The 13,835-nt window shown below is 41.8% G+C and overlaps 1 protein-coding gene across 2 annotated transcripts in view; it reads right to left on the bottom strand.

Moving 5' to 3' along the window:
- Positions 1 to 1,322: 1,322 nt before the first annotated feature.
- ITPKA (inositol-trisphosphate 3-kinase A) overlaps positions 1,323 to 13,835 on the bottom strand; it is a 41,953-nt gene continuing 29,440 nt past the window's right edge. For both annotated transcript variants that reach the window (XM_075712255.1, XM_075712256.1), the window contains 4 exons: positions 12,275 to 12,479; positions 7,514 to 7,615; positions 6,349 to 6,420; positions 1,323 to 5,483 (listed from right to left, as the gene is read on the bottom strand). In XM_075712255.1, coding sequence (XP_075568370.1) covers positions 5,280 to 5,483; positions 6,349 to 6,420; positions 7,514 to 7,615; positions 12,275 to 12,479 — 583 coding nt within the window. In that variant the 3' untranslated portion in view covers positions 1,323 to 5,279. The remainder of the gene's footprint in view (positions 5,484 to 6,348; positions 6,421 to 7,513; positions 7,616 to 12,274; positions 12,480 to 13,835) is intronic.

Raw genomic sequence — 13,835 nt, 5'->3', positions numbered from 1 at the left:
GTGCATAGAGTTGTTGGGGTTTTTTTTCTCTTCTGAGCTCAGCATTAGTATGTTATGTTGCTTCATAAAACCTCATACATACATTTTACAGAGGGGACTGAATAACAAAAAGATGAAATAATAATGCAAATTTAAATTTGTCTTTCTCTGCTTTCCTTTCACATTTGTTGATATTCTTGCTTCTGATTTCTTTGTTACCTTTTCTCTCCTCAAGTGTTTTGTATCTTCATTTTCCCTTTAAAGACACAGAATTTTTAACTGCACAGATTTGAGGTGTCCCCTCATATCAACCCCTTTCCTGAGGTAAGTTCTCCACTGATTTGCCAACGGGCAGGTGTGCACTAAGAAAGCTTTGCTAGTTGAATTAAATAGTTACGGGCTTTTGTAAGTGTAGCTTATTCCACCTCTAACACCCTCCCCCTACTTAGCTGAAAGAGAAGATGCTGCTGCTGCTGGGAGTACGCTTTTCCCCAATGTATTTGCATCTCCACAGCTCTGTCAGCCAGGGCCCATGCTTCCTCAGACCCTCAAGCAGCAGAGCTCTGTGCGACAGTTTCTCCTGTAGACATGGCCATGCTCTCTCCTCCTGGCTGCCTACATTTTTCTGTCTGATGCAGAGACCTTAGGCGTGACATCACTAACATCTTCCTGTCTTGTCGCATGACTTTTTCATTTAGTTGAATAGGTTTTGATTTGTCATTACCTCTGACCATGGCAGCACTTCTTGCCAACTTACCTTTCTGGGTGATTACTGTACATAAGTAGATGACATGCCTGCTTCTATGCAAGTTAAAGCTGGACAAGTGTATACTTCTATATCTGCAACACAAAATAAAGAGACACTAAGGGTGGCTATTTGTTTCCCTCTCTGCGAAGTACTCTTTGCAGTAAGGTAAGAGGATGCTCTCTCTTGCTAAGAAGTGTTGCCAGGCCTGGAGGGTTGACTGCTTGTTCCCTGCTGCCACACAAAACTGCCCCGTGGAACAGTCAACTGCTCCGAGTCTGCCAATTGCCTTTTGATGCACAATTTTTTGATAGACTTGTAGGCTATGAACTGAGATTTTTGAGACAGAGCTTACCTTGGAGGAAGCTGTCAAGCTTTGTGTGGATCGGGTTCTAAAGCAAACATACCTAACGGGTTTTGGAACCAAGCTCCAACATTAGCTTCTAGATGTCTCAGAACTGGGTTTTTTTTAGGAAATATTAGATGCTAAAGACTAAAAGCACAAGAAGTACTGAAATAAATAGTTTTTGACCCTTCCCTAAGGAAATTCTTGAAGAAAAGATTTTACTGTCCTGTGACCAAATCACAGTGAATGTCATCTTTTCCTCCAGTCTCATTTATTTAGTAGCATACACACTTCAGAGTAACAAACACTCAACCAATACAGTCAATGTCAAAAGTGACCACGGTCAGCATTGCATTGTAGTGTTCAGAACAGATGCACTGTGGATGATACAGGCCATTTGATCTCAGTACCTTAAGAATAACAAATCATAACAACAGCAATTAAAAAAAAAAAAAAAAAACAAGAGCCCTCTGAGATACGTAAGGGTTTGGTCCAACTCCCATTAAAAACTTTCCCTATAATAGGAACTGGATCAGATGTTAAGTGGATTTCCCCCCATGTAACATTAAGAGGGATTTAATTTTTACCACTTTGGTTAAATTTCATCCAAACCTATATCCTTGTGGGGCCCCAACACCCCCATCATTTTTAAACTTAGCTGTTTTATCTCTTTGTGCATTTCTTTCTATATTGCACCTTCCTCCAAAGAATCTCACAGCATCTTGCAAGCAATAATGAAGGACAGCCTCACACCATTCCTGTGAGGATAGTTGTCCAAGGCCAAAAAAACAGTCACTGATGAAGTTGAGGGAGAGAAGTCCTACTGCTAGATTCACACAGGAATGCAGCAGCTACAGCAGTAAGCATTGCTGCATCTAACTAGTGAGTTTAAAGACCTTGGTGCCCACATCAGAGGTTAGCTGTTCAGCACCAAAGTGCCTCTGGGCCAGCATATCTTATCATGCTGTGGAAACACGTGCTCTCGGTGTCTCCGGAGTGAGGCAGTATCTCAGTGGAGGCATTAAAGAACTACAGTCTGGATTTGTATGTGAACAAGTACGTACCTTGGTTATCATGTATCAGCCCTTCTTGTTACATGCCTGTGCAAAGGCGTCATGTTGACCCCCTTGTAAATATAAGCTTATTCAAGGCAACTTACTCCATAGTAAAAGAAGGCTATGCTGCTTCCTCACACTAGCAAGTGAGCGTACACAGACAGGCACTCTGGGCCATCCGATGTGAATCAAGGTATCTAACTTACCCTGTGGTAGCTTGCTCATGAGCTCAAAGCCTCCAGCCCCTTAGAGCGCCAGTGCTCAGTTACAGTCCTACACTTGCCGTTTGCTAATGAAAAGCTGCCTCCTTTTCTCCCTTCCCGCAAAAGCAGCAGAAGATTGTGGCTTCTTCCCTTCTAACCCCTCAGCAAGCCAAAGGGCCATTTCAAAACTAACTTGCTAGAACTATTTATCATCAGAATGAGTTTCCAGACCAGGGCCTGCTATAGCAGAGGTTTTCTTTTTTTTTGTCCCTCTGACCTTTTCAACTACTGCAGAGGAATGGCTCATTCTCCATGTTTTCCCCCAAGACCACATACTGCAAACCATCCAGGTGCTAGCAGCAGTTGATTTTTTTGAAGCTACTGGTACCACATTGCTTCTTGTTCTCCTTTAGAACTAGACGGTCATTCTAAAAGTTTCTCTCAAACTCTCAACTGACATTTGAGCACCAACTTTTACCTCTAAGTTTCCCCTCTAGAAAATAAGTTGCACTGGTGCAAAAGATTCACATATATGGTAGCAAAAAAAGAAATTTAACTCTGAAGATTAACTAGGCAAACCGCTAATGAATTCTATCACCTTAACAGTCTCATTTCTAACTTTTCTAATTTTTTTTTCTTTTAAATTATGGTAGGACTGCTTGCAATTGCAGTCTCATAGAAAAGGTATTGTTGTTAAAGTCTTCCCCTATGAGACCTGTTTACTTCCTATTCTCCTTAAGCACTGCTAACCGATGGCTTACCTGCCAAATTGTATGAAATTCACCACAGATTAATGTCATCTCATAGCAGTTCAAAAGTTAGGAGGCATCTGGAATGCTTATGTCTGTGCTCTCTATTGAAGGCTTGCTGTCACTTAAAAAAAAAAAGTGTAAACCTTCTGAAACATTTAAGTGGAAAATTCATTAACATACTATCATGAAAATAAAACTGAGAGGGCCTCTGTGAGGCCACAGAAGTCGTCTGAATCTGCAGTGAACTGCAAAAATAATTACCAGTTTCAAACAACTTCTGTTTTAGGATGAAATGTTTCCATGTGTCATTTCTTCCTGCAGAATACCCACTCTATGTCATCCAACTTTTAGGTCACAACTGAGCTTGAATTTTTAATACTGCTGTTTTGTTTAGAGGTGATGAGAGAGTTGTTAAATCTGACTGATCTCTTAGTACAGTAGTGTGTTATCTAAAGTAACTCCTTTTAGGAATTATTTTAGGCTGTTCAATTCCAATTACAAATGTTATAGATACATTTCGTTCCAGATCTGGACTCAGTTTTTTTTCTCATAATCATGATTATTATTGAAATAGCAGTTTCCCAAAGCATGGAGTCACCTTCATATATCCTAAAGTTCTCAGAATCTCTTCTGAACACAGGACACTGGCAAAAGACAGCAATTTCTGATCAGTGTGCATTACTGGCTTCAGTTGTTGAAAGGGGATTAACAATCAAATAGTAATATAAGTCTTGTCCTCATTTTGAAAACTGCATCATCACGTTATTAATGTTAAAACCTGGAATGTGAGTGAACATGTGAATACTGATAGTATTTATACTGCTCGTATTTTAAGAACTATTCCAGTGATGAGAAGCAGAGAAGGAATGTAAAGCCATTACAAGAAATCACTTCAGTCTTTCTCGATTCTAACCTAAACACTGTGAATTTTCTGTGGCTGTGCCTGGGCCACAGCAAAAGAAGAATGAACCACAGATGGCCCTGTGATTCCAAACAGGGACTAGGGGATGTGATATATTGACATTCCTTCCCCCAAACTGCCCTGAGTTAACAGCTGATACCTTGGAGGAAGGATGCCTGGGAATTATCTCACCATTAGTGTAATGCTGTGAATGCAGAAACATTACCTTCGTGATCGCTGCGCCAGTCTATACACTGAAGTGGCAGCATCGTATTTGGGAACAGGAACATGGCCAAGAAGTCACGTGCATTAGGAGACAGCCAAACCATGATCTTAAAGAGATCACATTGGTTGCTAGCTACTAGTGCGGGCGTGTGTGTGCACATGTATAGGGGTTTTATCTTTAAAAATAAACAAGCCTTGAAAAAAACCCCTTAGTTCCCTGGTCTGTGTGCGGAAGAGTCATTACTGATTTTCAGAACTGCAGTTCAGCTGCAAAAGGCCAAACTTGCCAAGCTAGGCACTTTTCCAACAGCCCACCCAGTCTGAAAGTCAAATGTTTTTGGAGACAATAGGCTGCTATTCTCTCCCTAGAGTATTTGTAATCTCCTGAGAGGCTACATAAAAGCAAAGGCTGTTCTTGGATAGAAGTGAATCAAGGCTAGGGTAGAAAAGAGGAGGAGTTGTCAACAGCAGTTACCACATCCAGCCACTACAAACTGCTGTCTCCCTTTGCTCCAGGTTTCTTGTGATTATCGCCTACTTCCACCTTGTGCACGCTGTAACACAATGCAGCAGAAGTCATTGGTCCAACCTATAGTGTACACAGGAGCAAGGAGACTTGGAATTAGGGGGAAAAAAAACCCTCTCTTGCTGGTTTCAAAACTATGCAGTTCCCTGAAAAATTGTTATTCCTAGCCTGAATCCCCACACACTTGCTCTGGTTCACTAAGAGGTAATCTGAGTCCCATCGGTTTGCCAGAAATCAGAATCATTCTGGTTTAGCATACAGATCTCTTGACTCATGCTGGTGTGATTCCTGAGTATGGAGATCTTCACTCTCTGAGGACCAGTCTGAAGTTAGGCTGATGCAATACAGACCAATCTGGAGTTATTCAGGTTCATAGAGGGCCGATGCAAAGTCATTTTGATGACTAACTGCTGGGTTCTGGATGCAGCTCCCTCTGCACTGATGACCACAGGAGTTTGGAGGGAGTTAAAGGTTTCCTTCTAACTGAGTGATCCCAGTAGAGCAGAAAGTTACAGAGCAGCCCTGCAAGTTTTGTGCCATTCTCAACTCATCTTTCAGTGATGCTTTCCAAGATGCCAATCAAATTGTCCAGTCCCAACAAGTACCCATCCTCCCTGTTGCCTTCTTGCCAGGGAATCCTGTGATCCAGTGTCTGCCCATCAGGAAGAAGGGTGGTCTTTCCAAAATCGATCAGCCACACATTGGCATTCCCACTGCCATCATGTACAAAAAGTAGTGAACTTCCAACGACCTGGAAGACAGATTGAGATGATGTGGTTAAAAACACATCTTTAGCTCTCCCCCATCACTTAACGCTTCCCACAAAGAAGATGACCTTCTCATCTGTGACCCAACAGACTTCTGGGTTGCACTCACGCATTGACAAATTACATGCTCAATTTGCATAACCATATCAATCAGCAAAGTAAAAATGGGCCTGTAGATGGGAAAAGGTACCCAGTAGACAAAGGGAAGAAAAGCAGTTCTCCAGCTCACTTGGCAGCAGGTCTCAATTTGAGCAATTCAGCAAAAGCCAGTGACTACAGTGATTAACAAAAATGCCTCTAGTAATAAGAGGAAATCAACAAGGTAAAATAAAATGTCTGATCTCAAAATCTTTGAGCTGTAACAAGCAGAATTTACAATGCTAATGATGCTTTCTCCACAGCAAAGCATACAAGGAGAACATATAAAGCAGAATTATACAGTGTTTCAATGTAAATCCAGTTAATAAAGTCTTCATTGTCAAACTACAACTGAATGCTACTGTACCAAATGCAAGCTTCCACATTACCATTCCCCCATAAAGATTCCCACTGGAACACACTGAGATTAGAGAAGCCACAGGAAACTGGTACTAATAAACCATTCCCTGCAGTGGCCCAGAGCTATATGCACTGGGATGCTATAAAGATAAGAGGATTTATTATTCCTCAACTGGTTTAATCTTCTGTATCGTTGTGATGAAGGTTTTGAGGTATCTGTGTTGTTAACATATATTAGTTTTATTCTACTACAGACTCCTTTCTACTAACACAGCAGGCTATTCTGAAGTACACCTGAATTGACCAAATGAAGCAGCAATACACCTCCAAAGCATTACACTCACTGCTCACCTCATGTTGCTTGAAAAAGTCTGAGGATTCAAGAATGATATGAATTTCCTGCAGACGCTTGAGGTATTTTTTCTGGAGGAAGAGGAGAAAAAAACCAACTGTGAACACTTAAGTAAAGAACAAATGGAGATACTCTGTTTACAAGAGTCAATATAATGAAGAGATCATGTTAATTTTAGGCTAGAAGTCCTTCAACACAACAGGTTCATCATTTGAAAGTCAATCTGAAAATACACTTCAACAGGCTTTCGTAGTGAATGAACAGACTGCAGTTCCTCTGCTGCACGTGTTACACCAAGCATACTTGCCTGTCTTGCTTTGGATGCAGTGAGATAGCATCTGGCTGCACACTTTCTGCATCCCTTTTTTTTTTCTTTTTAATAAAGAGAAAAAAGTTTCAAGCAATTAAAAATCGTTCCGTTCTCCACAGTGAAAAGAGAATGAAGTTTTGTTAGAGAGACAAGGAGCTCCAAGCATGTTGGGGGTGGGGATAAAAAAAAAAAAACCCAAGGCCTAATGCATAAGGCTCTAGTATACATTTTTAATGCTGCCCTGTGTTACCAAGAATGTTCCTCCTGGAAGTCTATCTGCCTTCACAATGGCTTCTACACTGCAGCAAACACTATGGCATCCTTTGAAGTTCCAAAGACAAGACATGTTATGCTATCTACCACATGCCTGCTGTGCTACCCATGAAGTAGCATACAGGACTTGCTCTTTGAGGCGAGTCTCACACGTAGGAGCACAGCCAGCCACCAATCTCACTTCCTGCCCCCATACTCTGGTTTTATCCTCTCCAGACTGAACTCCCAAATCACAAGTTTTCCTGCCAACACAATCCTTGCTTAGACATCATCATCCCCCTGATGCATCTAACACTCGTGGTCGAAGCTGATGGCAAGCCATAAGTTAGCTTGACCAACGCTTTGCTAGCATGAGGAACTTGAGGTGAGCTCATGGTGACAGCTGCCAGAACTGGTCTCAGCCAACTACTTCTCACAGCCCACCAAGTCCCTGTGTCCACTCCATCTCCTGAGAGGGGCTGGAAGTCCAAACCATATTCTTCCTTGATAGTTTAATTGGTCTTTCTTGTACCAGAGGACACATGGCCCTGAAGCAAGTTCATTGGGTCAAATATCATTGAACCTGAAGACTTCAGACTCACCAGAATAGTTGTGTTGCCCTCAATAAATTCCACAAAAACCTGTAGAACTTCCTCCTGTGTCTTCGTAGTTTTGAAGTTTGTGTTACATGTTCCATCCGCCTTCTGCACAAAAACGCACAAAGACAGAGACTATTTATACTACACATACATCATTCCCCTCATCAGTCAATCCTCTTGGACCACAATCAGCTCGGCTCTTCCTAACCAGATGAAAGTGAGTAGTTGAACAGGAAGAGTGCAGATAAACCAAGCAAGAAGTGGAGAAAAGATACAAAAGCTGATTGGATAACTTTAAATGGCATTTCATTTCCTGCTGAGTGCAGTTAAAAAAAAAAAAAACAATTCATTATACTACCAGCTTGCAGGAGGGTTTTCTCACATGTCAGTACTAGCAGCACAAAGTTCAATGGGGCAAACCACAGTGACCTCTTTGGTTGTCCTCTCATCTAGCTTGGATTAGTCAAACCCTGGCTGGGGATGTAAGGAGACATTTTCAAACCCAATTTTACTAGTCCTTTTTGTTTGGGTTTTTTGTTTGTTTGTTTCATTTTTCAATGAGGAAATCAAAGAATTGTGGTTAAGACTCAGTTCCCAATACACCTTTGCACATTAATGTGACCCAGAAGTCACAGAACAGAAAGCTAGGTGCAGCCAAGAACAAGTCTGGATTTGCAATGCTAGCAGTGACACAGTAGGTGTGTGAATTTTGGGAAAGGACAGTTGCATGCATGCTTGTATCCAACTGGGTCCTTGAGAAATTCAGAGTATTTTCATGCTAGCAGTACAACTCAGTAAAGAAGCATCCCGCTACTGAAAAATCAAGTCCTTTTATGTGCTGGTAGTGACCAGTTTGTGCTTGTGGGGCTACAAGTAAGTAAGAGCAGTGCATGAATCAGGGATATCTGTCAACATAGACTATATGAGTATGCACTTCTCCAAGAACATCCCTGTTGCTTCAAGAGACACAAGTGTGAGCTTTTAGGACATGCATGTAAAATACAGCAGTTATTGCAGTTGGTAGTCTGTATCCATGAAAAGCCTGCAAGGTTATCAAACTGTATTCCTCTCCATTGTATCAGCCCAATGAAATCCCTCATTTCCATTATAAGAGTAAATCAACAGGCCATCAAAATGTGTTCACTCCCACACGTTAAAAAGTCACTGCACCAAAACTGGGTAAATTCAGCTCCAGTCTCAGCAGATGAAACACTATTTACTCCACAGCAAAACTCGGCCGCTAGTACATGAAGGAAAAAATCTGGTAATGCTAAATTTCCAGTTTTATCATGTAAGAGAATGAACTGACTGAATGGCAAAGCCATGCAGTACAGCCTCCCACCTACCAGACTTCCTAGCAGCAGAATAAATGGAATTTGATTCCAAGGCTGTGGGCCAGATACAAGTGTGGCATGTCAGCCTGAGATGTGTAAGTTATGCAAGAGAAGTTCAGCAGGTAGGCAGTGAAAGTTAGGAGCCATCTGATCTGATGTATGATAATACTCAACAGCACATAGAAATTTGGAACTTAGTCGAATGCCTCGTACCTCTTCACTGGAGTAAGGTTGTTTTAAAAATAATTTCTCCTCGTGCCCCAAATCCCAGTGCAAAGTCTGGAATAGCTGCTCTGTGTTTCCTTTTCATCCTTTTTTTGTCTGGATGGACTAATTGCTTGCTTCCCTGTTGTTTAGAAACACTTTTATGATTTTGTTCCTTTGCAGTGGTTGGCAGGAAACGTAACTGCTGCCTGACTTTACTTGCTGTAAACAGCATCCAGATTTTGAATGGCACCATCCCTCGTATTCTATATTTACCAGGTCCTTGCAACAACTCTGGATGTACCTGATCCCCAGGAGGCACTTGCCTCCTGACTTGCTCCTTGAAGTCATACCTTTGTCAGGGCCTCCACATTATGTTCCTGCACAGCAGAGCAGTCCATTGCACAGTGCAGCTAGTGGGCAGCACTTCTCATTAGATGTGACAGTGACATGGCTAGCAGGAGGGCAGGTTTGGCTGCTCCATAAAATAGTGCTACCTGTCTTAACCTGTGTGGTCTTGCTCAGATTCCTCTGCAGACTTCCTTTAAAGGGCTCTGGGTTAAGATCATGACCTAAATGGATTCACAAAGATTTATGAATCAAACCTGATGTCCTTCTGGAAAAATGGCTATCCCTGATCTACAGCTAAAGGAATGGTACCAAAGGAAGAAGTAACTTCCTAAACTGCACAGAGATTCAGTGACAGAATAGGAAGACAGAACTCCTGATTCTCAGCCTCATGCATCTCTGTTCTGCAAAACCATTAGTGTTGTAGAGACAACGTTTGTGATGCCTAGCCTTCAGACAGCCTCTTCCAGAGAGGAAACCTGCATTCTGAATCTGGCACGCACAAGAGACTGAGCATCAGGTGCCAGCTGTAAGGAAACCCAATGGTTCCAACTATTTTTGATAAGAGGAAGAGGGACAAATCCCATAACTGAAACTTGCCTGATTTCAGAGATATGGGAGCAAGGCAAGGAAGAGAGATGGATCAACATAAAGAAAAAAGGCACCCCACTGATGAAGCAGGAGTCCATATGGTGAATCAGGTCTCATTTATTGGAAGCCACTTCACAGAAGGGCTTCTACCATTTCAGTTTCTTTGCTTCTGCTTCTTACTCCAGTAGCCACAGGGCAGGAATATTTCTGAATGACCAAACCCAACATACCTGTTCAGCTAACTCCAGGAGTTATCAGTGCACTCGGGGAGAACAACCCCTTTTTCCTGTCAACCACTAGCTGGCACCACTAATCCTTACAGGCTCTCCTCTCAAAATGAGGATCTCTGCAGCATGGCTTTGCTTTTCTGCAAATATACAGAACTGGATGTACAGTTCAGCCATAGTGAAACAGTGTAGGGAGTGTTGACTAGCTGTATTGCTTGAACAACTCACTTTCTGTCACCATTTCTCCATGCAAAAAAGTAAGAGAATAATACCTACATCCCTTATAACAGCACAGAGAGATAGAGGAAAAGGTAATGCACTGCAGTACTCCAAAGTGTTTCCTGTGCTTAATAAAAGATTAAGTATTTGTGTCCTGTTTTGCACAGTTACAGCATTGTCTCAGAGGGAAATAAGATGCAGTCTGCGTGCCATACTGCTCCTAACGCCCACTGATAACCAGCCAAACCACAAAGAACAGGGCAGGAGGTTTTACTGGAGCTCCTCTGTGCTTCCTTAGCTCAGTCACTCTCCAGGACTCAACATAAATCTGTACGTCTTCTGCACTGACCAACTATCTTTCCATGAACATATGTAAAAGGTATCAAGATCTGGGGTTTCTGATTCCATTACACAGAGCATCCAAAGACCTAAGTGGTATAGGAATAAAACAGGAATCTTGATAACATCATTACATGGCTAAAGGGTAAGACAGGAAGCGTCTTGGCTGGACTGGAGCCAGATCATCTACCACCCAGACAGTTCCTGTGTGAGGATGCCTGTGTCTAACAGCCAGGAGTGGGTGGCAGAGCGTACAGGGGGCCAGCACAGCATGAGCTGGAAGCCCTAGTTCCTGCATCACAGCAGGAGAATCTGTGAATGAGGAAGGGAGAAGACAACACAGGGAAGCAGAGAAGAAAGGGGTGTTAAAGAGCCTCTGCTGGTCAGCATCACCCTCTTTTATCCCTTTCTTCTTCCTATGTGCTTGAACTATGAAATGGAAGCAAAACTCATACAGATTATAATTTACAATGTCCTAGCATACCTAAATTAAACGTATATGCTCTGGGAACATCCTGAAATCACACATGGTAACCCGTGCTAACTTATTCATAGCTGTCCCATCATGGGCTTCAGGTAACAAGTACTCATCCAGGGTGCGGGTGGGTTTGGGCAGGCCTCCCCATGCTCTGTGCTGCTACAGGTACACCACTATCTAAACCCAAGCAAACTAGTTTAAGGCTAGCTGTGACAGGCCTATGCAAGCAGAAAGCACACTTCTGGACTCCAGCAAGTGTTAACATGTAAGCAAGTGTAACTGAGTCAGGTGGCTGATATTCTGAGGGTAGGTCCTAATGGGTTTCTGGGTAGGTATCTGACATTGCCATGGGGCACAACAAATACAAAGAATTAATGGGTAGGAAAGAAAATTGCCCGGGGTTCTTCTGTGGCTGTAAGGTAGTATCCTAGGAATGGTATAGGGGCACAAGCTTATCCATCAAGAACAACAGATGGACTTTGTTGATGGAGAAATTTTATTTTTAGTTGTTTTGGCTTTAATCCAGCTCCATCTATACCAGATATTGTCAGGCACTTAAAAGGAAAAGGGGTTTCCTCAATCCCAAGAATATCTAAGCTAATGCTTTTAACATGCCTTGCAAATAAACAAAACCACTTTACTCTGATTCACTTGGAATAAATATATATCGTTTCTGGATAAAAAAGGTAATTGCATGGGGAGAGGCAGTTATTTCTTCAGTTCTGAATTCTTCCTTGTAACAGTCTCATTTTCATCGTATCTACTCTGTGTACCTGCTTGCGTCCTTCCTGCAATGTCTCTGTGGTTGAACCAAGTATGGCTGATACGCATTTGATGCTTAACTTCATTAATATACTCTAATTACTGTGGATGCTTTAAAACCACAATACACTGAACTCTATCGTTTTAATTAGTGCATTTTCACATAATCCTTTGGAAAACCTGGCTAATTATGCACACTAGCTTTTTGATTAATCAACAAATCAAAGAAAGTTTGGTCTCCAAGCAGAAGTGAAACTATTACCTTAATCCCTTCAATCCTGAAGCCCAGGTTGGCACTAGAGCTGATGGTTTCCCTCCACTGCATGTATCGGGGTTTGGTGACAGCATGCTGGGCATTCTCTTCAGCTGTGGGAGCAAGAGGATCCACTTCAATCATTTTCTTGTACATGTCCTTACGCAGCTTTGGTTTCTCACGGGCCTTAGTCAACTCTTCTTCCAGATATGTCCTGCAAAAACATCACATCCCAACAAAACCGTAAGGACTCCCCAAACATTTCTTTTTAGAACTTATAACCTGGCATCAAGAAATGTCAACCAGGAAAGTGTTATCATTACCCCGGTTTTGCATACAGGGAAACTAAAGAACATGGACTAATGACTGCACAGGCATATTCAGTGAAACAGTTGCAGGAGTCAGGAATTGTATCATTCACTTCTTGTTCTAATTGTACCTTTACTTATTGTTACATCTTATTGTTATGTCCTGCTTACAGAATGGGAGAAAGCTGAATTCCTACTGTGCCATGAAATGGAACTGTATTTTCAGATGACAGTTAGGAGAGATCACTTACAGTGAAATCAAAAGCAAATAGGACTGCTGAAGTCTTACTGTCTTCTCTCCTCAAAAAAACCCAACATCAGTCATGTGTGATTTTTTTAGGCCTCAGAAAGCAATTAAGGTTTTACTTAACGCATCAGACAGTGACAGAATCACTCTTCATATAGTAAAAATGAAAGAGTAAAGCAGATTATCTGAGCAGCTCCAAACCAGAAGAGGTAACTAAAAACAGGGAAGTGAAGGGTGACAAACCTTCCACATTTTGCTGTTGTCACTCAACCTGTTAATCTGGTAACCATTACAAAGGCACTATCCATGTTCTCCACATTCCACTGGACTCCTAGAGCTTGTGTCTCTCCACAAAGCTTGCACTTTGTCAGCTGCCTGGAGTGTACTTTCTTCATCACAGATGTAATAAACCAGGCTGGTGTTTAGGAGATGATGTCACTCATTACCAGAATGTCACCTACTTTGAATAAAATATGTACTGCTGCAAATCCTTCTCCTCTTTCTTCTGGGCATACCAGTGCTACGCATTTCCACTCTGATTTAAATGACAATTCATTTAAGAGCCTGCATCTATTTGAAAAGGCTTGTCTGCACTCCTGTAAGTTGAATAACTCATTTATGACAATAACTCTTGAGCATCTCAGCTGGCACCCAAAAGACTACTGTGACAGTTCATACCTCTCTGTACTGTTACTCCAGGCTCTCAACATATTCCCTATCTATTTGTTATGTTTAGATAATATTTTTGAGGTTTTCCTCTTAATCACAGGCAAGAAAAGGAAAAGAAAGTGAGAATCTGGAAAACAAGGTGATAGCATCATGGAGATGTCAGAGTAGGGAAAAACACAGGTCAGTCCTGAGCAGATGGCCAATTCTTCTTTACAGAAAAGATTAATACCACTGAAGACTCATTCAAGCACTGGAAATGGACTTTCACACTGCTATTTAGTCATTCACATTTGGAGATGGGAATTTTACTCTTTGTGCGGTTTTTTCAATCACTCCATACACACAG

This window comes from Pelecanus crispus, chromosome 6, assembly GCF_030463565.1.
Source record: "Pelecanus crispus isolate bPelCri1 chromosome 6, bPelCri1.pri, whole genome shotgun sequence".
NCBI classification, from domain to species: domain Eukaryota; kingdom Metazoa; phylum Chordata; class Aves; order Pelecaniformes; family Pelecanidae; genus Pelecanus; species Pelecanus crispus.
The sequence above is the reverse complement of the archived record's forward strand: the minus strand, read 5'-3'. Positions and strand labels throughout refer to the sequence as shown.